Raw genomic sequence first — 25,492 nt, 5'->3', positions numbered from 1 at the left:
ATTTGAACAGCTCCTCTATACAATATAGAGTTAAAGAGAATTTCTTTGTAAACAAACAAACCCAAACAGTACACAAACCTTGAAGACTGGGACTTCAACTGTTGGTAATTTTAGAAAAGAAAACAGGAATTGTACAGCGTATGGGCCCTGATTGAGTGAATTTGGCACATCGTTAATTTTAAGCACGAGTAGTCTGGTCTACTCATGTGCTTAATGGGGATCTTAATAATTCTATTTTGTCACATGTATGTCTGGAACTGTGTTTCTTGTAAGGGAGATATAATCACAGGGTTGAACAATTTGTGATTAACTAGGCTTACACAAGTAAATAAAGCTAAAATTTGTGGATAAATGCAAGCTCGTGATTTGTGAATCGTAACTGTTGCCATAAGGATCAGGATTATATTCCTAAACAAAAATTCGTAGCTCAGTAAGTGGCTTGATGAACTGATACAGCTCAAGGTCAAATGTAGCTTTCCTTCATCATCTTTACTTTCCAAGGGTGTTTCTGCATGTGGTGCTAATTACTGTGGGAGGTAACTTCCAGTATATGTTCCAACATATACTGATTGATCTAAGCATCCCCAAAAGGTAGAGATTGATAACAGACTGTGTGTAACCACAAAACCAAACAAGCCATCAAGATGTTGCACTAACAATTCTCAAGCAAATTGAGAGTTCTGAAAAATAACCTCCATGAATCAGTTTCAAGATGACAGTTATAATAACCTGTGGATTAGATACAGAATGTACACTGATTAAATACAAAAAGAAAAGGAGTACTTGTGGCACCTTAGAGACTAACAAATTTATTTGAGCATAAGCTTTCGTGAGCTACAGCTCACTTCATCAGATGCATTCAGTGGAAAATACAGTGGGGAGATTTATATACATAGAGAACATGAAACAATGGGTGTTACCATACACACTGTAACGAGAGTGATCACTTAAGGTGAGCTATTACCAGCAGGAGAGTGGGAGGGGGGGAACCTTTTGTAGTGATAATCAAGGTGGGCAGTTTCCAGCAGTTGACAAGAACGGTGGGGGGGAATAAACATGGGGAAATAGTTTTACTTTGTGTAATGACCCATCCACTCCCAGTCTCTATTCAAGCCTAAGTTAATTGTATCCAGTTTGCAAATTAATTCCAATTCAGCAGTCTCTCGTTGCAGTCTGTTTTTGAAATTTTTTTGTGGAAGAATTGCAACTTTTAGGTCTGTAATCGAGTGACCAAAGAGATTGAAGTCTTCTCCAACTGGTTTTTGAATGTTATAATTCTTGACGTCTGATTTGTGTCCATTTATTCTTTTATGTAGAGACTGTCCAGTTTGACCAATGTACATGGCAGAGAGGCATTGCTGGCACATATCACATTGGTAGATGTGCAGGTGAACGAGCCTCTGATAGTGTGGCTGATGTGATTAGGCCCTATGATGGTGTCCGCTGAATAGATATGTGGACACAGTTGGTAACGGGCTTTGTTGCAAGGATAGGTTCCTGGGTTAGTGGTTAAATTGAGTGGTTGCTGGTGAGTATTTGCTTCAGGTTGGGGGGCTGTCTGTAAGCAAGGACTGGCCTGTCTCCCAAGAGCTGTGAGAGTGATGGGTCGTCCTTCAGGATAGGTTATAGATCCTTGATGATGCGTTGGAGAGGTTTTAGTTGGGGGCTGAAGGTGATGACTAGTGGCGTTCTGTTATTTTCTTTGTTGGGCCTATCCTGTAGTAGGTGACTTCTGGGTACTCTTCTGGCTCTGTCAATCTGTTTCTTCACTTCAGCAGGTGGGTATTGTAGTTGTAAGAATGTTTGATAGAGATCTTGTAGGTGTTTGTCTCTGTTTGAGGGGTTGGAGCAAATGCGGTTGTATCGTAGAGCTTGGCTGTAGACAATGGATCGTGTGGTGTGGTCTGGATGAAAGCTGGAGGCATGCAGGTAGGAACAGCGGTCAGTAGGTTTCTGGTATAGGGTGGTGTTTATGTGACCATCGCTTATTAGCACCGTAGTGTCCAGGAAGTCGATCTCTTTTGTGGACTGATCCAGGCTGAGGTTGATGGTGGGACGGAAATTGTTGAAATCATGGTGGAATTCCTCAAGGGCTTCTTTTCCATGGGTCCAGATGATGAAGATGTCATCAAAGCAAGAAGATTAGGGGCATTAGGGGACGAGAGCTGAGGAAGCGTTGTTCTAAGTCAGCCATAAAAATGTTGGCATACTGTGGGGCCATGCGGGTACCCATGGCAGTGCCGCTGATTTGAAGGTATACAGTGTCCCCAAATGTGAATACAGTAATTTAGACAAATAATGGTGCCCATCTGGACTTCACACTGTTTTAAAAAATGTATAATCTATAAACTCAGTTTGTAATCTATAAACTCAATTTGGAATTGTTGGTGATGTTTACTCAATTCTGTGTGGCACTTAGATTCCAGGGTTATCATGGCCTGATCCAAAACCCATAGAAGTCTATAACAATCTTTTCAAATATTTCAGGTGGCTTTAGATCAAGCCTTGCTACTTAAGAAATATTTTAGATACATTACAAAAATTAAATGACTGAGGCTCAGATTTTCCAAATAGCTGTTGGTTGATAAGTGCCCAAATCTCATTGAAAGTCAATGGAAATTTGATGCATAACTCCCTTTGGTCACTTTGAACTCCCAGCCTTAAACTGTTCACCATTTCATTCTACTTGGACACAAAAATAATCATAGGACTAATTCACACTTCACTAATTGTCACATACTCCCTCATTCACAAACCAAAAAAGTGACAACTCTCCTAATTTTCCAGCAATAGTGGAGTGAGACCTACAGTGAGGTCTCATATGTCTAAGATTTCATTATGTATTTTACAAAATATGCTCCAGAACATTTGCTGGTATCTCATGATGAATTACCATACATAATTAAAGCTAAACCTATCAAATAGCTACTTATCAGCCCGCCTTACTCACACATAGCTTCAAAGAGCATCATTGGGAATCTGCTTGAATAAAAGCCCAATTCTGCACAAGTCCTTGCACACTCCCAACTGATATTAGCGGGTGAGTAAAGAATATGGGGTCCAGCCATGAGTATTAGAAAATTAATTAGTATTAGAAAATTAATTAATTCTAATTAGTATTAGAAAATTAGCTACATTGAACAGATTTTCTAGACCAAATCCTGCTCTCAGATATACTACTGTAAATTTAGATGATTTCCATTGAAATATTTGGATTTATACTAGTGTAGCTGACAGCTGAATTTTTTCCAATGTCTTTTATTTAGTTACAATTTCATATCACAACATTATTTGGGGTAAACTAGGAAATGTTTACTCACAGCATAGACAGCAAACAGTTCTGGTGCATTCAGGTCCCATTCGTTGATATGAGATCCTATCTGTACCCCAGGAAAGCCAAGCTCATTCACACAGCGATACATTTCCTTCACAGCCAGGTCTGGTGCTTGCATAGGTAATGTGCCAAGGCCAGTAAACCTCTTGGGGTACTTTTTTACTGTAGCAGCTAAGTCATTATTTAATAATTGGCACAGATCTAAAGTATCCTCAGGTTTGGCCTGGTATGATATAAAGAAGAAGAGTAAATTAAAATGTAGTTCCAAAATTTTATCACCTTGACAGATGTTGGAAGAAACCCAAAAGATTGCATGTAAATTATCACCAAGAAAAAATGTCACAGCAAACAATACAAGGAGAAGACTTGAACCAAGGCTTTTGCTTCACCACTAGTCATTCTGAATAGGTGTAAGGCCTGTTTGAAATCGTAGAGGAAGGATTGATGAGTTGGGTCTACTTAATCTTGCATACCCCGCATTAGTTGCTTTTCCTTCTACCCCTCAGGGGCGTATAAGGCAAGGAAGAATCTGGCCTCATTTGCTGATGCTCTCAGGATTTTTTAGAGAATCTCTTATAGCACTCATGTGCCTGTCAGAAGGCAAATAGAGACCTGGTGTAAGAAATTGTATCTGCCAGCTGAATCTCTGGGCAGAACTGAGTGGTGATGTAAATGGTAAAGTGAGTTACATCCATTTTCTTACCAGTTTATACACAAAGCATAAGTAGGTGTAAATTTGCCCCAGTTTGGCATTCAGTGGGAATGTAAAATGATTGTAATTTACATTTTGAGAGGGCAGAACGGGGCACTAGAAGAAAAGCAGCAAATAGGAGAATGTCAGATAAAATGCACCCCATAGACCAGACCTGGACCACAAACTTTGAGTCCAGATCTCAACGGGGGGTGTTTGTATCTGGGGATTTGGTTCAAGCACATCTCTGCTCAAAGATGGAGAATTCTCTTCTACACATAGAAGCCAGGAGTTTCAAGTGAATCCTTGGCAAAGCAAGTTCTCTCACCCCTGATTTCAATTCTCAGCTTATTTACTGCTGCACAGGTTTGATCATAGAGTTAGTCTAGTGTCCAAATAATGTTATTGATACTGTACAAGAATGAAATAATTGGTGTGGAAGACTTCCCATGGTGAGGAATTGTAAAGGCTCTTCTGGTAGTATTATAATGGACATGTTGCTCACACTTAAAATTACCAATCATTGTTTATCAAGGGGTAAATGCCAAAGAGTCCAAGTAAAAAGTGAAGTGTGTACTTGATCTATATTTTCCATAGGCGTTCCCCTAGGTTTTTAGTTAGAAATGAGTGTTAAGTAAAATCCCAGAGCCCTCCAAATTTTGTGTGGGGTGGAACTTTGGATCCAAACCCAAATGTAGATTTTGCATCTGGCCTTTTTCTCTAAAATGGGCCAAACCAACCCCTTAGATTTGACTACCCCACAATTTTAATGTCTTTGGGATCCAGATCGAAACTTTACATCTTTCTTTTTTTATCTTTCTTTTTAACATACCTGAATATTTACCATTTTATTGCTGGAGTTGGGAAGAATGGATTGAAGGGAGGTGGAAATGTGTGACATTGGACCATGATGAATTTTACAGAGTAAACATGAACAAAAGATTTGTAAAATTTAAAAAGTTCTTAGTGCTATTTCTAATATGGCAATCATGACACCCAGGGAGAACTATATTATACAAATTAATTGGTTCCCCACTTTTTCCTAGGGTATGTTCAAGGAAAAAACAAAACCCAAACAAACGTTTATTTCAGTGTAGAATATGGGACATGTCATCCTACACAAAGTACTAGAGGTGTACAGTTAATTTATGGGTTATGCTGTAATAATTTTTTATGTAGGACATCTGTAACTGAATTTTTTATGTATTATCATTCAGCACGATTGCTGTGAACTGCTAGATACATATAGGAAATGGGCCAAGTTAATTCCTGATGTAACTGCATTGATGTTAAATTGTTGAAGTCAAGGGGTGCTACACCTGGGATGAATCTAGCCCATTGTTTGCTAGGATGAACCATTTAGAAACCCTTTTTTGTTTGTTTGACTCATTTGAAATAACTGTGAATCCATTCTGCCAATCTAGTTGTGCTACTAAGTGGGAGGTGTAATTTCAGACTCAGAGCTTCCTGGACCAATAGCTTTCCCATATTGGGGGTGTGATATTTAAAAGAAAGGGAAATTTTTTTGTAAATGCATCTGTTCTATTAAAGCATATTTTTAATACTTCATCTATGCATTCCAATGTCAATAAGATGGAAATTGCCTAGATACCCTCCTGTGGGCAAATCAGTTTCTTCATGATTTACATCCAAACATGATTTGACAAATGGCTCATAAAGCACCTGGCTAATTCTGCAGTGCTGTGCATGAAGGAAGTGCATTCTTCCTCACCGCAGTAGAAAGAAGGTGGATTTCCCTGTGGCAATTTTTGAAATTTTATTTTTATGGGAAAACATCTATTGATAGACTTACAACCCAATGAATCAGAACTTGCCCGTTTTTCCGTTATATCAGACACCCCAGTCCTAGATTCATGCTCTGTAAAGGCTCTCTCCCTGCTTCCTGTTGTTCTTCCTAAATTCCTGTTGCTGTCTCACCCATTTGTATTAAATGTTCTCCAGACTGGAGCTCTGCAGCCTCCAGCTCCTGTTGGAGCAGCTTTGCCATGCTACTCTGCTGGCCTTTCTTCCACTGCCAGAGCAGCTTTGCTGTATTATTCTGGTGACTGGCTGAACTGCCTAACTCACAGGCAGTGTGGATTTTATTATTTTGAATTTTATAGTATCTATGACTTACAAAATTTGTTTGCAAGGACTTACCCAATAGCTGAACATTACAGGAACTGTAGAAAGGGCTTGTACAGTGACTCCTACATAGAAGAACAAAAGTCTTTAAATATGAAAATGCAGATTATGATTTTGTCCTAGGTCTGATCATAGTTTGATCTCATGCATTACAAATTAATTATAGAGATTTGTCAGTCAATCTGAGGGAAGCAGATATGTTCATAGAGGACAGACTGGATAATCATAGAATCATAGAATCATAGAATATCAGGGTTGGAAGGGACCCCAGAAGGTCATCTAGTCCAACCCCCTGCTCAAAGCAGGACCAATTCCCAGTTAAATCATCCCAGCCAGGGCTTTGTCAAGCCTGACCTTAAAAACCTCTAAGGAAGGAGATTCTACCACCTCCCTAGGTAACGCATTCCAGTGTTTCACCACCCTCTTAGTGAAAAAGTTTTTCCTAATATCCAATCTAAACCTCCCCCACTGCAACTTGAGACCATTACTCCTCGTTCTGTCATCTGCTACCATTGAGAACAGTCTAGAGCCATCCTCTTTGGAACCCCCTTTCAGGTAGTTGAAAGCAGCTATCAAATCCCCCCTCATTCTTCTCTTCTGCAGGCTAAACAATCCCAGCTCCCTCAGCCTCTCCTCATAACTCATGTGTTCCAGTCCCCTAATCATTTTTGTTGCCCTTCGCTGGACTCTCTCCAATTTATCCACATCCTTCTTGAAGTGTGGGGCCCAAAACTGGACACAGTACTCCAGATGAGGCCTCACCAATGTCGAATAGAGGGGAACGATCACGTCCCTCGATCTGCTCGCTATGCCCCTACTTATACATCCCAAAATGCCATTGGCCTTCTTGGCAACAAGGGCACACTGCTGACTCATATCCAGCTTCTCGTCCACTGTCACCCCTAGGTCCTTTTCCGCAGAACTGCTGCCTAGCCATTCGGTCCCTAGTCTGTAGCTGTGCATTGGGTTCTTCCGTCCTAAGTGCAGGACCCTGCACTTATCCTTATTGAACCTCATCAGATTCCTTTTGGCCCAATCTTCCAATTGGTCTAGGTCCTTCTGTATCCTATCCCTCCCCTCCAGCGTATCTACCACTCCTCCCAGTTTAGTATCATCTGCAAATTTGCTGAGAGTGCAATCCACACCATCCTCCAGATCATTTATGAAGATATTGAATAAAACCGGCCCCAGGACCGACCCTTGGGGCACTCCACTTGATACCGGCTGCCAACTAGACATGGAGCCATTGATCACTACCCGTTGAGCCCGACAATCTAGCCAGCTTTCTACCCATCTTATAGTGCATTCATCCAGCCCATACTTCCTTAACTTGGTGACAAGAATACTATGGGAGACCGTGTCAAAAGCTTTGCTAAAGTCAAGAAACAATACATCCACTGCTTTCCCTTCATCCACAGAACCAGTAATCTCATCATAAAAGGTGATTAGATTAGTCAGGCATGACCTTCCCTTGGTGAATCCATGCTGGCTGTTCCTGATCACTTTCCTCTCATGCAAGTGCTTCAGGATTGATTCTTTGAGGACCTGCTCCATGATTTTTCCAGGAACTGAGGTGAGGCTGACTGGCCTGTAGTTCCCAGGATCTTCCTTCTTCCCTTTTTTAAAGATTGGCACTACATTAGCCTTTTTCCAGTCATCCGGGACTTCCCCGGTTCGCCACGAGTTTTCAAAGATAAAACTTTGATAAAGGCGCATGTGTCTTATAGAACAGGTTTCAGAGTAACAGCCGTGTTAGTCTGTATTTGCAAAAAGAAAAGGAGTACTTGTGGCACCTTAGAGACTAACCAATTTATTTGAGCATAAGCTTTCGTGAGCTACAGCTTAATTCATTGGATGCATCGGATGCTGTAGCTCACGAAAGCTTATGCTCAAATAAATTGGTTAGTCTCTAAGGTGCCACAAGTACTCCTTTTCTTTTTTCTTATAGAACAGTGGCTCTCAATGTGTGGTCCACAGACCCCTGGGGGGTCTGCAGATTTCCAGAGGGGTCCGCACCTCCGTTCAAAAATTTTTAGGGGCCACAAATGAAAAAAGGTTGAGAACCACAGCTATAGAAGACAATGGGAATTGTATATGAGGTATTCATGGGAAGAATATTACCCAAAATGGGGAAAATAATAATTAATATGATGAATCAGTCTAGCTCATCAAGCAAAACTGGGCATATGTCCAAATGAAAGTACTTTTATGAGTGAACAGTAATTATTCGTAACAGGATCTAGCTACTTAGCTCAATCCCTATAGCTCTGCCAGTCCCCAGTTCAATCTCTGATGTTGGCCAAGATGGCAGCTGTCACATAAGTGGGCATTTGTATGGGATTTGAATTGCTGTGGGTCACAGATGCTTGGAATGAGCTTTCTCTGCCCAGAAGAAGCATATAACCCTCTGGTTACATACATACATGTGCCATAAATGTGGGAGTATAAAAATTGGTGTTTGGCTTTTAAAAAATATTTTTGTATGTTATTTGTGGAACAGTTATAACAATTTTCTTTAGAATCACTTCAGTTCAGGGACAAAAGCCCAGAGCAGCAGTTAGGTATGTGTGATCTATTGTTACACTAATCCAGCGGTTCTCAGACTGTGGGTTGGGGCCTCAAAGTTTGTCGAGATCCCGTTGTAATAGGGTCACCAAGGCTGGTTTAGACTTGCTGGGGCCCAGGGCTGAAGTCGTACCCCAAGCCCCACCGCCGGCAGCTGAAGCCAAAGACTGAGGGCTTTGGCTTTGGCCATGGGTGGCGGGGCTCAGGTTACAGGCCTCCCCGCTGAGTCTGGGGCTTTGGCCCCTTCACCTGGGGCAGTGGGGCTGGGGTGGCTCAGTCTTCGGTCCCCCCTCCTGGGGTCATATAGTAATTTTTATTGTCAGAAGGGGGTCGTGGTGCAATGAAGTTTGAGAGCCCCTGCTTTAATCTATTGGTAGTAATTTAAATACTTGTGCATGCTTATCACTCTTGACTTTCTTTCATTTTACTTAATTTTCCATAAATGTATTTTGTCATATAAAAAATCTTTGAAGGTCCCACTTAAGACAGTGAAAATAATATATATTGTTTTTGCTCCCCTTTGTGGTAACAAAGCTTATTATAACAAATGCAGAAGCTTTGCATTCACTAACAGAACCTTGAAATCAGTTAGTTTAAAAAAAATGAGTGAGAATTATTTTCATTAACTACATCTGCCTCAGAATCACCCTGAGAAGTTTTTCCTAATTTTTTTCCAGTGACTTTCTCTTTCTTATTGCTGTATTAATGATCCATGAAAACAACAGGGAAAACTGACTCTGGTCTTGCAAAGTCTCGTATAAAATTAAGCATATGCAAGTGCTTGCAGGATTGGGGCCTTACTCACTATGTCAGGGAAACAGTGAAACTGACTGTAGGCAAGGTGCCATTTAATACATACTAAGCAGATAGGGAAAAAAATAGAGAAAACATATTTTCCCCCTCTCATTTCTTTTCCTTATAGTAATCTTAGATATTACTTGCAGTTACTTTACAGCAGGTAAATCATTTTCATCCTGAAGTGTGAATTTTAAGTTGTCAGTGTCCCTTTATTATGTAATAATTACCAGTTAATTATTACATAATAAAGGGACACTGGGGGGACAGAGGTTGAATCTGGATTCCTCTAGGAAGCAGATTAAGTCTAAAGAATAACCCACTTTCTAGTGAATCACTCTTCAATGAGCAGCATTTTTGCTCCTTGTTTCCTCAAACATGAGCTCTTGTGTTGTAACTGAGTCCCCCACATGGTTGTTTTTTTCAGTAAAGAGCGCTTGTAGGGAGGTGAGTCCATGCTAAGCAACTCCTGCATGGTGCTGAGTGCTCTCAGCTCCCACAGACTTCTCATTTGCGCCCCAAATGTTCATGCTAATTTCCAGTCTTCTGCTTCAAGCAACATTAACCTCCATGTTTTACTGTATTCCTTCTGCAGTGCTTCTGAGGAAGAATGATCCTCTTTTTGCTCTGGCCATGTCTCTTTTCTCATATAAATGATGACGAGACACAAGGGCTTTTTCCAAAGGTCAGAAATGTTGGGGGGAAGGGAGGGAGAGTGGAAGGGAAAGGGTGGGAGGGAACATCCCATGTAGCCAATTTTCCCCTCTACACAGACACATTATGGATTTTTTGGCATTTTGCTCCTCTCTGTACTGCATAGTGGGAGAACAGAAAGGTCTTGATCCCTGACTCATTTACATTCTCCAGCAATGTGCCAGTGAACACTTGATTAACACATTTGGGAACCCTTCCCATGCCTTACACAGATGATTATTGTGTCTTGTTCCAATCACATTAACATGGTTAAATCCCATTACAGCCCTCATCTTAAGAGAGCCATATTTTAGTGTCCAGCCACTTATTTGCCTTTTTCCTATTTATGCTTTCCTGCTAAAGTGTTTGAAGAGGGTGCAATCAAACAACTGTTTAATCACCTTTCTCAGAACAGTTTATTAGAGGCTTGCAAGCGAGGGTTTCAACTGCTGGAACAGCAGTGGTTAACATGGTGAATGGGTTCTTCCTATGCACTGGTGATGGTCTTATTGGCTCATGTATTGCTGCATAGTTCCATAGCATTTGATACTACTAGTCATTTGGAATGTTATGATATAGGCTTAGCAGGAACGGCACTTGGTATGGAAGTGATCACAGTCATCTGATTGTGTGCAGTTTGCCTCTCTTGCCATTCTTTTCCCAGTGTCCCTAGGGACCATTAATCTTCAGCCTTTGCCTGCTTTTTTGCATTTAATTATCCAACTTTCCTTTTTTATGTGATTCACATGAAGATCATTTCCTCTGCTTCCACTGTTTGATCAGCTTGCCTTAAATATAGGGGCACAGATGTCCAAGGATTTTTAAATATTAATTGCTACAAAAACTGAGCTATGAATCGCTGGTTCCTGACACTATTTTAAATCTGTTACCTCATTCTCCTCTTCCTTTTGTGGCTCTGATATTCAGTCATCAACTATAAATAGTTAAGAGCCTTGGTGTTCTGATTTTTAAAGGGAAACAGAATCATCTATTTCTCTGACACAGTAAATTCAGATTTCTACCACCTTAAGATCATTTCCAGAATTCAGTCTTTTCTTTCCTTTTCTGACAGAGAGATTGCATTAATGCTTTACTTTCTGGCATTCCAGCTTGCGGACAGGCAAACTGCAAAGCAAATATAAAAATGGACTTAGAGAGAGATTTCTGTGCTGAATGTTCCCGGTCACCACACTGTGAGGGAACGAGGGAGATTACTCACCACATAAATGAGTTTTAACTTTTTGAAAAAGTATTTTCCCTCTCCCCCACACTTTTCTGAAATCCTCTTGATACATCCTGGTTGACTGTTGATATTCCAGAATGTACATCTGCAACGGCCAGCATCTCACTGCAATCCATGGTATGTGTTATGACATAGAGTGATACATTCTGCTATGTCTTCACTGAGGCAGGAAGGACCAAGAAGATTTCACAGAGGGGAAAGGAATTAAAGAAAGTTTAGTTAAAATTAATATTTGAATTCAGTGTCACCCACAGCCTGGCTAGTGTGGCCTGTGGCATAAAACTGTGATGTGGTAAAACTGTGTTAACTGAGTTTTAACATTGGCTTTGCAGTTTACATTTAAGTAAGTATTTTAATACACCATCTTGTATTCTGACTGGAGCCAGGAGGTATGATCATGTGACCTAATTGCTGTTCTGGTGCACTAGGTACCAGTTGTATTTCTTATCAATGATAAAGTTCTTACGTTGCTGTGTAAATCTTTTCACAAATAGGATCTAATTACAGGGCCTAAGTTACCTGCGTTAATGACACCTTACCCTGCTGGCTACCAGCTTTCTTTAACTGAGAGAAACTCTTTGCATCTTCCCTCCCAAACTGTCTCATTTTTGGTGGTTAATTTTTAGGGCCATGATCTACCCTCAATCTTTCTTACTCAAAATTGTCTTTTAAAATCCATAGCTGCACCTCCATCAATGGAACAAGAATAAGATATGGCCTGTCGTTATTATCCCTTGAGGAACTCACTGCTTATTAAAGGGGACCTGCAAAGCAGAAAAAAAATGTGTTTGACTCTTTTAGTTTGCTTCTTTGTGGTGTATAAAAAAAAGTGCAGGAGCAGGGCTGGAACAAGGCAGGAGGAGGACTGGAATAAGGCAGAAGCAAGGCTGGGAAAAAAGCAGGCACAGAGGCTATTGCAGCCATAGGCAAATGCTTTGAGCAGCTGCTGACCTCAACTGCTGACATCAACCACACCATTAGAGTCTTGTTCACCTGCACATCTACCAATGTGATATATGCCATCATGTGCCAGCAATGCCCCTCTGCCCTGTACATTGGCCAAACCAGGCAATCTCTATGCAAAAGAATAAATGGACACAAATCAGATGTCAAGAATTATAACATTCAAAAACCAGTCGGAGAACACTTCAACCTCCCTGGTCACTCAATTTCAGACCAAAAAGTCGCAATTCTCCAAACAAAAAACTTCAAAAACAGATTCCAACAAGAAACTGCAGAATTGGAACTAATTTGCAAACTGGACACCATTAAATTAGGCCTGAATAAAGACTGGGAGTGGATAGGTCATTACACAAAGTAAAAACTATTTCCCCATGCTAATTTTCCCCCTAGTGTTACTCACACCTTTTTGTCAACTATTTGAAATGGACCATCCTGATTATCACTCCAGAAGTTTTTTTTCTCCTGCTGATAATAGCCTACCTTATTTGATTAATCTTGTTACAGTTGGTATGGCAACACCTATTTTTTCATGTTCTCTATGTATATATATCCTCCTACCATATTTTCCACTGCATGCATCTGATGAAGTGGGTTTTAGCCCACGAAAGCTTATGCCCAAATAAATTTGTTAGTCTCTAAGGTGCCACAAGTACTCCTCGGTTTTTTTGCTGATACAGACTAACATGGCTACCACTCTTGAAACCTGCTGAACTGTTGCTGCTTCTGGGCTTAGGAGCTGGTCTGCTGACTCTTCCGACCAATCAGTCAGGCAGCTTACAACAGGCCAGCTGTACTCGTTAGATTATTCAGTGACTGACTCTGCTGCAGGTCCTGCTCCCTGACATGGAGTGTCTCATGCAGGACACAGAAGGTAAGTGTTCCTCTCTACTCATGAGGCCTCAGCTGGAGTACTGTGTCCAGGTCTGGGTCCCACAATTTAAGAAAGATGTGGACAAACTGGAGAGAGCAACAAAATGATAAAAAAGATTTAGATAACCTGACCAATGAGGAAAGGCTAAAAAAATCAGTATGTTTAGTCTTGAGAAAAGAAGACTGGGAGCAGGTGCTAATATCAGTCTTCGAATATATTATTGGCTATTATAAAATGGATGGTTATCAGTTGTTCCTGACTTCTGGGGGTATACAACATCCTCATTTTCCCAGAAAGTCAGGAACTCTATGATTATCATGTGCTCACTGTCACGTGAGTACCCATCCTGATTCACTCAAATCCCACTAAACCATTTAAGATCCAGGCTGATGCCTCAAACAGGTGCAGTATTATCTTGACACGTGGACCCCCACAACCTACTCCTCCCGCTCCCATGCCTTCAAGTGGCTATTAAAGCAGCTTTCAAGGCATGACACCACCTCCTAGAAGGAGCCCAGTTTCCCCATCGAACTCCTAATAGATCCCAGAAACCTGAAGTACTTACAGACAGCTAGATGCCTTAACCAATGCTAGATCTGCAGGTTCTTCCTTGCTCAATGTGACTTTGTGGCAACCTATCACCCAAGGGTGAGAAACGGAAAGGTGGATGCCCTATCCTGGAAAAATAAATAACTCAAAGCTGGTGAAGAGCCCTCTGCCACTATATGCAAGGTGTCCAACTTTGTCAATGGGATGGACTACAGCAGAACTGACATCCTCCATCCACTCCCTACTCCTCGACAACCTGTTTGCAACCCAGATCCGCGAGACCCTGAACGATCTGCGTACCTGACCAGAATCCGAGTTCTGACTACAGAATGGCCTCATCTATCACAAGGGTTGAATTTATGTTCCAGTGGGACAACCGAGGCTTCAGGTATTGAAACTATGCCGCAATTTGCCACTTCTGGGCCAATTTGGCCAATTCAAGACCAGGAATCTGGTCTCAAGGAGCTTCTGGTGGCCAAGTCACAAGTTTACATCAAGGATTATATTAGGTCTTGCAACCTCTGTGCCCATACCGAGAACTCATGATCAATACCCATAAGTCTCTTCCAAATCTGTCCACACCTCCACAGCCTTGGTTTACTATATGAATGGACTTCATTGTAGAACTGCTATGATCCCAGGGACACTTGGTAATCCTGGGTGTTTTTGGACCTTATAACAAAGATGGCATACTTCATTCTACACCATACTGTTCCTACTGCATGGAGATGGCTTGACTCTTCCTAGAAAATGTCTTTCACTACGTTGGGTTACTTCCGGGCTGTCAAGGTTCCTCCCCCACTCTGAACTCTAGGGTACAGATGTGGGGACCTGCATGAAAAACCTCCTAAGCTTATCTTTACCAGCTTAGGTCAAAACTTCCCCAAGGTACAAAATATTCCACCCGTTGTCCTTGGATTGGCCACTACCACCACCAAACTAATACTGGTTACTGGGGAAGAGCTGTTTGGACGCGTCTTTCCCCCCAAAATACTTTCCAAAACCTTGCACCCCACTTCCTGGACAAGGTTTGGTAAAAAGCCTCACCAATTTGCCTAGGTGACTACAGACCCAGACCCTTGGATCTTAAGAACAATGAACAATCCTCCCAACACTTGCACCCCCCCTTTCCTGGGAAATGTTGGATAAAAAGCCTCACCAATTTGCATAGGTGACCACAGACCCAAACCCTTGGATCTGAGAACAATGAAAAAACATTGTTTTCTTACAAGAAGACTTTTAATAAAAATAGAAGTAAATAGAAATAAAGAAATCCCCCCTGTAAAATCAGGATGGTAGATATCTTACAGGGTAATTAGATTCAAAAACATAGAGAACCCCTCTAGGCAAAACCTTAAGTTACAAAAAAGACACACAGACAGAAATAGTTATTCTATTCAGCACAATTCTTTTCTCAGCCATTTAAAGAAATCATAATCTAACACATACCTAGCTAGATTACTTACTAAAAGTTCTAAGACTCCATTCCTGGTCTATCCCCGGCAAAGACCCAGCATACAGACAGACACAGACCCTTTGTTTCTCTCCCTCCTCCCAGCTTTTGAAAGTATCTTGTCTCCTCATTGGTCATTTTGGTCAGGTGCCAGCGAGGTTACCTTTAGCTTCTTAACCCTTTACAGGTGAGAGGAGCTTTCCCCTGGCCAGGAGGGATTTCAAAGGGGTTTACCCTTCCCTTTATATTTATGACACGGGCATTGTATTGAACCTGGGTCCCCAGTTCATCCCCCAGTTCTTGTGGGAATTTCTCAGACTCCTTGGTATTGAACCCCTCACCTTGTCTTGCCTATCATCCACAGAGTAATGGACAAACAGAGGAAGTAAGTCAAATCTTGGAGGGGTATCTTCACTGGTCTTTGAGTTACCACTGGCTTCCCCTGCTGCGCCATGCCAAATTCACATATTACAATGCAATCCATGCCTCGATCCAGCATAACCCATTCTTTTGCAAATTGTGGCTTTCACCCCCACTTCCACCCAGACTGGCCCATGAGTTCCCCAGTATTGGCCGCAGCGGATTTAGCCTCCTGCCTACCACAGATGCACCAGGAGCTCAAGGAACACTTGCAGTCTGCCAAAGAAGCCTATAAACACCATATGGACCAGGATCATTAGGCTTTTTCCAATCTGGTCACAGGTGACAAGGTGTGGCTTTCTGCCCAGAACCTTAAATCGAACTATGTATCTGCCAAATTAGACTCCCAATACACGGACCCCTTCTGGATTACAGAATGGGTACACCCAGTGGCCTTCAGGTTACAGCTGCCCAAGTGCATGAAGATCCATCCCCTCTTTTATATGTCACTTTTAAAAAACCCTGCACTAAAAATCCAAACCCAAGCCAATCCAACCTGCCACTGACCCCATAACAGTCCATGGACAGGAGGAGTGTGTGGTCTACTGAATCCTCACCCTGGGTTAGTTAGAGTCCAGCATCTGGTGGACTGGGAAAGCCACAGTCTGGATGAGTGGTCTTGGGAACCAATAGAGAACATCCATGCCCTGGACCTATTGCAAAAGTTCCACCAGACATACTCTGAGAACCTGCCCCCCAAGGCCTTCGAGGGGGCAGGTACTGTTAGGAATCGGAGTCTGCACTAGAGCCAGTCTCCAGGCAGCCTAATGAGCACGGCTGGCCTGTAGTAGCTTCCGGACTGGGTACATTGCCTGATTAGCTAGAAGAATCAGCAGAGTGATTCTTAAGCCCATCAGCAGTTGTTCAGCAGCTGCTCAAAGCATTTACCTGTGGCTGCAATAACTCCAGCTCCTGCTCCTGCCTTGTTCCCAGTCCTGCTCCAGCTCTGCTACTGCCTTTGACCAGCCTTGCCCCTGCCCTGACTCATTCCACATAACCCGGTCCTGCCCCTCAGATCTGATTCCTGACTACCAACTCCTGCTCCAACCACTAGACACTACCAGCCACGTCCCAGTCATTGATACTCCTGTTCATACACCCAGAATGACTTTTTCTTTTTTGCCATGGCCTCACATTTTGACTCATATTTCATTGGTAATCCACTATAACCCCTAGATCTTTTTCAGCAGAACTACTGCCTAGCCTGTTATTTCCCATTTTGTAGTTGTGCATTGGATTTTTTTCCTTCCTAAGTGTAGTACTTCACATTTGTCTTTATTGGATTTCATCTTGTTGATTTCAGAACAATTCTCCAATTTATTTACGTTTTTTTATTTCTAATCTTGTCCTTCAAAGTGCTTGCAACTAGCTTTGCATCCTTTGTAAATTTTAGAAGCATACTCTCCACTCTATTATTCAAGTCATTAATGAACATACTGAACAGTATGTGACTCAGAAATGACTCATGCAGAACTGCACTAGATATGTCTTTCCAGCTTGACAGCAAACCATTATAAATACTCTTTGAGTACAGGTTTCAGACTGGTAGCCATGTTAGTCTGTATCAGCAAAAACAACGAGGAGTCCTTGAGTACAGTTTCTCAACCAATTATGCACCCACCTTAGTATTTTCATCTAGACCACATTTTCCTTGTTTGCTTAAGAGAATGCCCTGTGAGACTCTGTCAAAAGCTTTACTAAAATAAAAATAAGTCATATATACTCCTTTCTGCCCCACCCAGTAACCCTGCCAAAGAAAGAAAATAGGTTGCTTTGGCGTAATTTGTTCTTAAGTAATAGCCAATATAGATTTGTTATCATCCTATTATCCTCGAAGTGCCTACAAATTGATTGTTTAATAATTTGTTCCAGTACCTTCCCATATATCTAATTTAGACTGATTGTCTATAATTTCGCAGGTCCTCTTTGTTCTTTTTTAAGGAAAGATACCATGTTTGCCCTTATTCAGTTCTCTGTGACCTCACCCGTTCTCTATGAGTTCTTGAAGATAATTGCATGTGCCTAATGATGCACATGAGTGGTCTTTTTGAAGCCAAACTTAGTTAGGCATGTGCTTACAGGATCAGGGCCTCTTGTCTCATCTGATAACATAATTCCACTAATTCTCCAGTTACTCACAGTCCTCCAGCAAAAACGTGGTAGACAATGTAATGCAAAAACAAGCAGGAAAAAAAAAACTTGGCAGAAAGTTCATTTCTTTTTTTTTAAATACATCATCAAAAACAAAGAAAGAGCTCAAACACATTTTTCTCCTTTATAGGCCACTTTCAAAATCAGGAATGCATATTCTCCTTTTGAGGCCATGTTCTGACACCCATACTCATATTAACTTGTACCTTCCTGCACAGAAATTAATTTTGGCTACTTCTGGAGCAAGGTACTGAAAGGTAGAATCTGTCTCTTTTGAGTCCAAATATAAACTGTATTAGTTTTCACAGACTTGCAATTGATTTAAACTAATTGTAACTCTGCAAAACCTTTTCATTTTAATGTTATTATAAAACACTTTGATGTGAAAGCTTAAGTTGTTCTATCTGATTTATGATTAGTCTATTTCATTTTTGGAGTTACCTGATTTGTTCATCTCTTTAACCCGAACCTCTGGATTCCAGCAGTTCTCTTGGATAACTCTGAAAACCTTTCCCTCCTTCATCATTTTTGCCTCGCCCTGTGAAATGAAATTTTTATTACAGTAATACAGTTGTATCAAGATATTATGGCCTAAATTCTACTCTGTTAAAAGTATGTGGGGCTGCCAATGCCCATCCAGTGCTAGAATTCAGGCCCTTCATTTTTGTTCAATAGAAAAAAAAATCCAAAAAAATATTTAGAAATGTCATTTGTAATGCAAAAGGACAATATCAAGGTCTCTTTTTATAATTTAAAAACAATCCTCTCTCTGTTGCTAATATCCTTTGTTATCCTGAAACATTTTCCTTAACTAAAGTTTGTCCTCCATCATTCAGGCGCCTGAGTTTGACATCACAGTGATGCTTATGAGTGCTGTTTATTGACCATGAGCCAAGTTCTGCCGTCAGGTTTGTCCTATTCCTTTGGAAGTGAGTGTGCTCAAAAATGATCTTAGTAACTCCAGCGAGAATTCAGAGTAACTCTATAAATTCAGTAGAGTTCTGCAGATTCATCCTGAACAATTGAGATAGAATTAGCCCCATTGAACTGCAGGTTGAATTTTCTTCTTAGAAATAAAAAAAAGAATACGGAAGCATTCGTATCAGGGGAAAAGATCCAATATAAAACAATTACCTGAACTATAGCAGTACAGTTTTAATGCAAAGCCCTCTCAGGGTTATGTAAGTCAAAATATTACCAAGGTCACTAACTTTGACTGTGTCCCTTTAATTGAGAGAAGAAAGAGCGATGCAACACTTCTGACTTTAATTTTTGATTGGTTTGATAACGGGCCAAAGACACTGTGTAGTCACTGTCTTGTCAAATCAAGCCAAGGAAAATGAATGTTGCAACTGTTCATAGTCACATGGTCTTATGGATATGTTATTAGAGCTAGTGATTCAACACCAAAAGCAACTGCAACAGTCAATTTTCCTATTGTTTTATTCTTAAACGAATTGATGAGATGTAACCCATCAATACCTGCAAGGCGAGAGTTCAGAGATACTCTTAGCTGCTTCTGTTGGGTAATGGGAATGCATGAAAGTTGAGCTAAGGCAGACAGCTGGATTAAGTTGTGTCTGGACCCTGCAGATTCCACCTGTGTGTGGTAGGGAAGCATGGGTGTAAAGCAGACATGTTGGGGGCAAGGAGTGATGGGATCTGCGATTACACTGATTTAGTGGCTGGGAACCCCTCTGTAAAGGGTGTGGAGGAATAGCACAGTAGATGGCAGCTAGATGCAATGAATCCCTAAAGCCTGCTCCAGTATGAGGGGGCACATTCTCTCCAACCCACACCTAGTTTCCTCCCCCAACACACAAAATCAGTTGACTGACACTCCTGGAGGAGAGGTGAATTTCACTCATTGTACACCTATTCTGCAATATAAAATAACAGTTAATTCAGACTGTTTCTTGTGATGAACATAGACATAACATTTCTTAAAATAATAAAATTACACTCGTTGCGGCAGGCATACTCAGTTGCATGTCTCCTCTCTATGAGGAGTCAGACTGTTTTTAACCTTGAATTTGTTATTAGCTTCATACATCATTCACAAATATATTTTCCTGATAAATATTTTAAAACCTCTTTTTTCTCTCTCCCTGTCTGTGCCACCTTGGCAGAATACCAGAGTGAGCTGGCAGCAAGATCACAGTTTGAGAAAATGACTCCCAATGTTATAGACAGTAATTACAGCTCCACAGTCCTGTTCCTCTGGCAAAATCCTTTAAAGTCTGTTAGAGTTGATTTTCCAAATAGAAAGGGCTCTCTTAGGCATACGTTCCAATAATTTCAAAAATTCAGTATCAAGCCACTGTTGTTTATTGTGTAATATGCATGATATTTGGGGGTAAGGGAAAGGCCCAGCAGAACTGAAGATTTTGTCATATAAAAATAGACTACGTGCCCTTTATTGAGTTGCCACTGGGAGTATTTCAGTGAGCACAGTAGCCTTTCAATTCTTTCTTCAGACTCTGCTAGCCTTTAAAGATCTCATATGTATTTTCTTCTATTAATACTGAAAACAGTGTTAGACAGATTTTAAATTTCACCAAGGGACCTATCTGCTGTTAATACATAAATACTAAAAGATAAAAAGAAACCCTTTCCAGGCAATATTAGGCTATGCAATATGAAAGAGTTTCTAAAAAGCTAAGTGCCAGGCTATAAAGAATTGGGATTGCTGCTTTCATCTGCGTTAATTGAATTTTCTGTGATCACGGGTGTGCCACTGATCAATCCTGAACCCTCATATTTGTGTATAAACTCAGGAAAAGCCTGATTTACAGAACAAACTGCCGTTCTCCTTATTCACCTGACTGAATTCACTCAGATCAATGAGATTACCCATATGAGAAGGCAAGCAAGATTTGGCCCAACAAAAAAATGAGAGCTGGAAATCCAGACATATTGCTACAGTCTCTGGGCACTACCACTAAAATGCACATGATGCAGGCACCTTTAAAATACAAAATTATGTAGTAATTTTGTAAAGTTAATTGGAAACAATTCTCTGAGGTTTTGCAGTAATGATGAACACATGGATCCTGAGGAAATTGTTCATGTTTCCAAAGCAATGGCTAGAGAGAAGCCATCAGACAAGGTACTATGAGACCTCTATTCTCAAGGCTTAATCAATTTACCTAGGACATAAGTTAAGATTTGTACGACATCTCCTAACAGCACCTGGTGTTTTATGCTTTAACAAATCTATGTGGAAATTAAGAGACAGATTTAAAAATCAGTTGTCTAAAATCAATTGAGCTACATGGCAAAGTTTCCCATCATCAGGCTCATCAGTTTCATTCAGAATTTCACTCCTTTGAAAAAATACATAATTAATTTTTGTATGGTTTGATTATTTTTTACCGAGTCTTATGAGAAGCTTTTTCCTCCTCTCATCCTAAAACACATTTTCCTTTGCTCCAGTTTTGTGCAAAGGACTTTACTCTATTCCCTCCCAACGACAGTAACATCCAACCTACTCTGACAGAGGCAGCACTGGATAGCCCATAGCGTTGCTACTACTAGCTTGCCACAGGATTCCAACTGAATCTTTAAAAAATTCCATGGTTTATAATCCCAGTGATGTTGATGACATTGGAATGTTCTTGTAATAAACAGATGTTGCATTTTATCAAACTCCTCATTTTCATTACTCGTGTGCTCACACACATGCACACACACAGACATACATTGGCTGTGATTTTCCCAGGTGCCAAGGGATTTGGATGTCCACTTCCCGTTATGGAGCCCGGGCTATAGATTATATATTAGTTATATGGATTACTTAAGAATTCCCAGTTATCACTTTGAGGGTTGACAGGTTCTTGTCCCAAGATCAGTATTATTCAAATCTAGTAAGATTAATAAGAAAATTCCTAAATTCATCAGGTAGCTTGGAAAGTCTCAATCTATGTTTTACATAACACATGTATTAGTTATAATTCTTGTGAGAATCATGGGAGTGAGTTTTGGGTTTTTTTTTAAAAAAGCAGAGCAGCTCAGTTACTGTCTTCATGAGACTAAACCTGAAGGCTGAGGCAACACCCTGAAAATGCCAAGCACTAGATATTTATTCTTTTTGTGTCGTTGTGTACATCTAGTCACTCAAATATCACTCATCCCTCTCTCTCTCAGTTCAGAGCTCCTATTTGGAAGTCATGTCTGAACCTCAGAAGATGGGAGCAGATTAACTCTAACTCTGTCTTGTTAAACTCACCACCTAAACTGCCAACCATTTAATAATGTAACTGGTTTTAGTTAGTTGACTTAAATGGGAGTGTGCACATGCTTAAAGTAAAGCATGTGCTCAAGCTCTTAGCTGGACTAAGGACATCTCTCCTTTTTGCACTTTCAACTGTGAATCTTGTGTCTTGCTGCTCATTGTATCTAAATAATTCTTCCTATTCTTACCCACTAGATACCTCCTCCTTTTCTTCGGATTCCTCCTTAGCTAACTACCTATGCATCATCACAGTGTGAGCACCTCACAGTCATTAATAGATTGTATCCTCACAACAACTCTGTGTGGCAGGGATATGGGAAACTGAGGCAGGAGCCGCACAGGAAGTATGTGGCTGTGATGTGAACAGAATACAAGTTTCTTAAATCCAGTCCAGTTCCCTGTGTACTCGATCATCCTCCTTATCCCACCTCTTCAAGCACCCACTCTTTCTCAACATAATAAAATCCTGGGACCCAATCCAGCACCTACTGAAGTCAGTGGAAAGCTCCATTGACTTCACTGGGCAATTGGATCAGGCTCCTGAAGTGTTAGCTTGCCTTTTTGCTTGTGTTCATTTGTCCTGTATTATTTACCTCCTCAGGGCAGGCTTTGTGTCTTGTGTATAAACTTATGGTGCTATAAAATATTTTATTTATTATTATTCCCAACAAATTATTCTTAAATTTTATGTTAAGGGATCAATTGTTGCTAGCTTTGCACAGGTCTGTGAGGCATAAGGAGGGAGTATAAGGAACCTTCCCTTCCTTGTGAACCTGAGGGGGCTGGATGGATTGGCAGTCCCTGTGCTCCACTGCGGGCCAGGACTGCTCCAGGCTAGTTCCATTAATAATGCTAATCTCTCCAGAAGGCTGGGGGCCTGGGAAGGGAGCTGGCTCATCCTAGAAGGGAGTGTATGTGTTCTCTCTGTGCTGCTAGCGGCATCTTGAGATACAATGCATTCTGTATCGCCTGCTGAGGCAGGTCACTTCTGCACTACCTCCTGCTGCAGGTTCTGGATATATACACCACAGCTAGAGCAGGTTGGAAAAAAAATCAGAAAAATGAATTTTTTGAATGGAATTTGCGAATTTATCAAAACCAAAATGTCCTATAGAGATGGTTTGATTTTGACAACATTCTGACTAAACACTCCCTGCCACATAAGTGTCTTGGAGCCCACCTGACTCCTTGGTTGCCTGCCTGCAAGTTGGGGATCCCCAGGCTCCCATGGTCAGCAGCAGCCTACAAGGCGGACTGTCTCAGAACTTCATTCCTATTTGGAGAGAATTATGGGGGTTTTGTTGAAAATTGAAACAAAGCCAGATTTTGAAATAACAAAATCCTCTGGAAAATGGAATTACCTTTCTTCGCACAGATTTAGCCACGGAACTGAAAAATCAATTATGCACACAGCTCCATGTACAGTATGGCTCCAAAAGGATGCATACTGTTCCGACTGAAACCACTGTTCTGTCTTTGCTCTCCTTCTTATAAAGCTGAGGAATGAATTACTCTTTCTTCTTTTTGAAAGATCTTTGTTGTAGTTCTTTAACTTCTATAATAATATGATTAGATAGTTCCATTTGTGTTTTCTTTTCCTCCTATAATGACAGGTTTCAGAGTAGCAGCCATGTTAGTCTGTATCTGCAAAAAGAAAAGGAGGACTTGTGGCACCTTCATCCAATGAAGTGAGCTGTAGCTCACGAAAGCTTATGCTCAAATAAATTTGTTAGTTTCTAAGGTGCCACAAGTCCTCCTTTTCTTTTCCTTCTAGACAGCCATATAATGTCAGAAGACCTGGGTCAATTTTTAGGTTAAGTTCTAAAATTGGTGATTCTATGGAAAAAAAAGTTTTTAATTTGATCTAAGTTATGCTTTTTTATTATTAAAATCTGTTTTTTAGAGCTACCCATTCTGAATATAGTAGAACCCCAGAGTTACGAACACCTCAGGAATGGAGGCTGTTCGTAATTCTGAAATGTTCGTGACTCTGAACAAAAGGTTATGGTTGTTCTTGCAAAAGTTTACAACTGAACATTGACTTAATGCAGCTTTGAAACTACTATGCAGAAAAAAATGCTTCTTTCCCTTTATTTTTGTAGTAGTTTACGTTTAACACAGTACTGTATGGTATTTACTTTTTTTTTTGTCTCTGCTGCTGCCTGGTTCCAAATGACGTGTGTGGTTGACTTGTCAGTTCATAACTCTGAGGTTCTACTATATTAGGCTGAGGTTATTATGAAAACTGCTAGATAATGTTTCAAATTGAGATTAGAAGGATGTTAGGTCATTTTATACCCTATCTCAGTCCTTTAACAGAAAGATCTATGGTGATATTTCAGTGTTTGGAGTAATCTTGCTTCCTAAAAAGGTGTACCTTAATGACACGGTAAGGTAAACATTGGCCATCAACCTTATTGGCACTCTACTTTTTAAAGGGTACAGGTGGCTGACACCACAATAATGCCTTAGGGAATGAGAACCAGCGTACCTTGCAATAGTGGTCCAGTTGAACCCATCCGCCATAACCATATCTCTGTGAAGGGAGAAGGAAAAGACCAGTGATTAGACAGTGGTATGGAATGAAAATCAAAGGCTCAGTTCATGCAGCTAGACAGATCCAGGTGCAAGATGAACCTCATGGATAAACCTTTCCCTTCCAAATAGCAGCATATCCCTCAGGTGGACCCAGAATAGGACAAAGAGGAGGGAGAAGTAAGCAGCAAGAAAGAAACTCAAAGAGTCACGAAGGAAAGAAGAGGAGGAGAAGAACTAACATAAAATAAATAAAACAAAAATATCCACTGCAGCAGTGTGGAAGAGACAATAGCTTTCTGTGGGAATGCCAGCTGCTTAGGTACCATAGATAGTCATCTAAGAAGTAGTTAAGACAGACTCATCCCCTTTTAAGAGTCTTTTCCACTGACTTCTTGAATTTCTGATTCATTTTCATGGTTAATATCCTTTTAGAGCTTTATTAGCTAAAAGTGGATGCAAAACCACGTTTTTTTTAGGCTGTCAAAAGTGGGACTGTTTCATCTGATGAAAGGCAGCTGGGAAGGGTGGTGCACTTACATACTTATGGTGCACAAAGGTGTTAATTAGCATTGCTTCACTGAATTGAGTGGAACTACATTGATTTACACCATCTGAGGATCTAACACCGGATATATGCCTCCATGTTTGGGAGAAACCACGTCATATGTGGTGTGTATTACATGCACCTATGTAGCTGTACTTCATCCACATAACCTTACACATACCCTCATTTAGCATCCAACTAGCTATTTGCACAGCACTCTTCACAATGATGTTATCTTCATCTGCACAGTGTTTTCTGTTCCAAAGATGTACGTATGGCAGATTCAGTTAGGTAAGGTTAAGA

The 25,492-nt window shown here is 40.7% G+C and overlaps 1 protein-coding gene across 1 annotated transcript in view; it reads right to left on the bottom strand.

Moving 5' to 3' along the window:
* ACMSD (aminocarboxymuconate semialdehyde decarboxylase) overlaps positions 1–25,492 on the bottom strand; it is a 59,005-nt gene that overhangs the window by 27,985 nt on the left and 5,528 nt on the right. Inside the window, exons 2-5 of the mRNA XM_073305304.1 lie at positions 24,599–24,643; positions 18,315–18,411; positions 6,186–6,235; positions 3,321–3,557 (exon numbers count right to left, since the gene is read on the bottom strand). Coding sequence (XP_073161405.1) covers positions 3,321–3,557; positions 6,186–6,235; positions 18,315–18,411; positions 24,599–24,643 — 429 coding nt within the window. The remainder of the gene's footprint in view (positions 1–3,320; positions 3,558–6,185; positions 6,236–18,314; positions 18,412–24,598; positions 24,644–25,492) is intronic.

This window comes from Lepidochelys kempii, chromosome 11 (assembly GCF_965140265.1).
Source record: "Lepidochelys kempii isolate rLepKem1 chromosome 11, rLepKem1.hap2, whole genome shotgun sequence".
Taxonomy (NCBI): domain Eukaryota; kingdom Metazoa; phylum Chordata; order Testudines; family Cheloniidae; genus Lepidochelys; species Lepidochelys kempii.
This window is presented reverse-complemented; position numbering and strand designations above follow the sequence as displayed.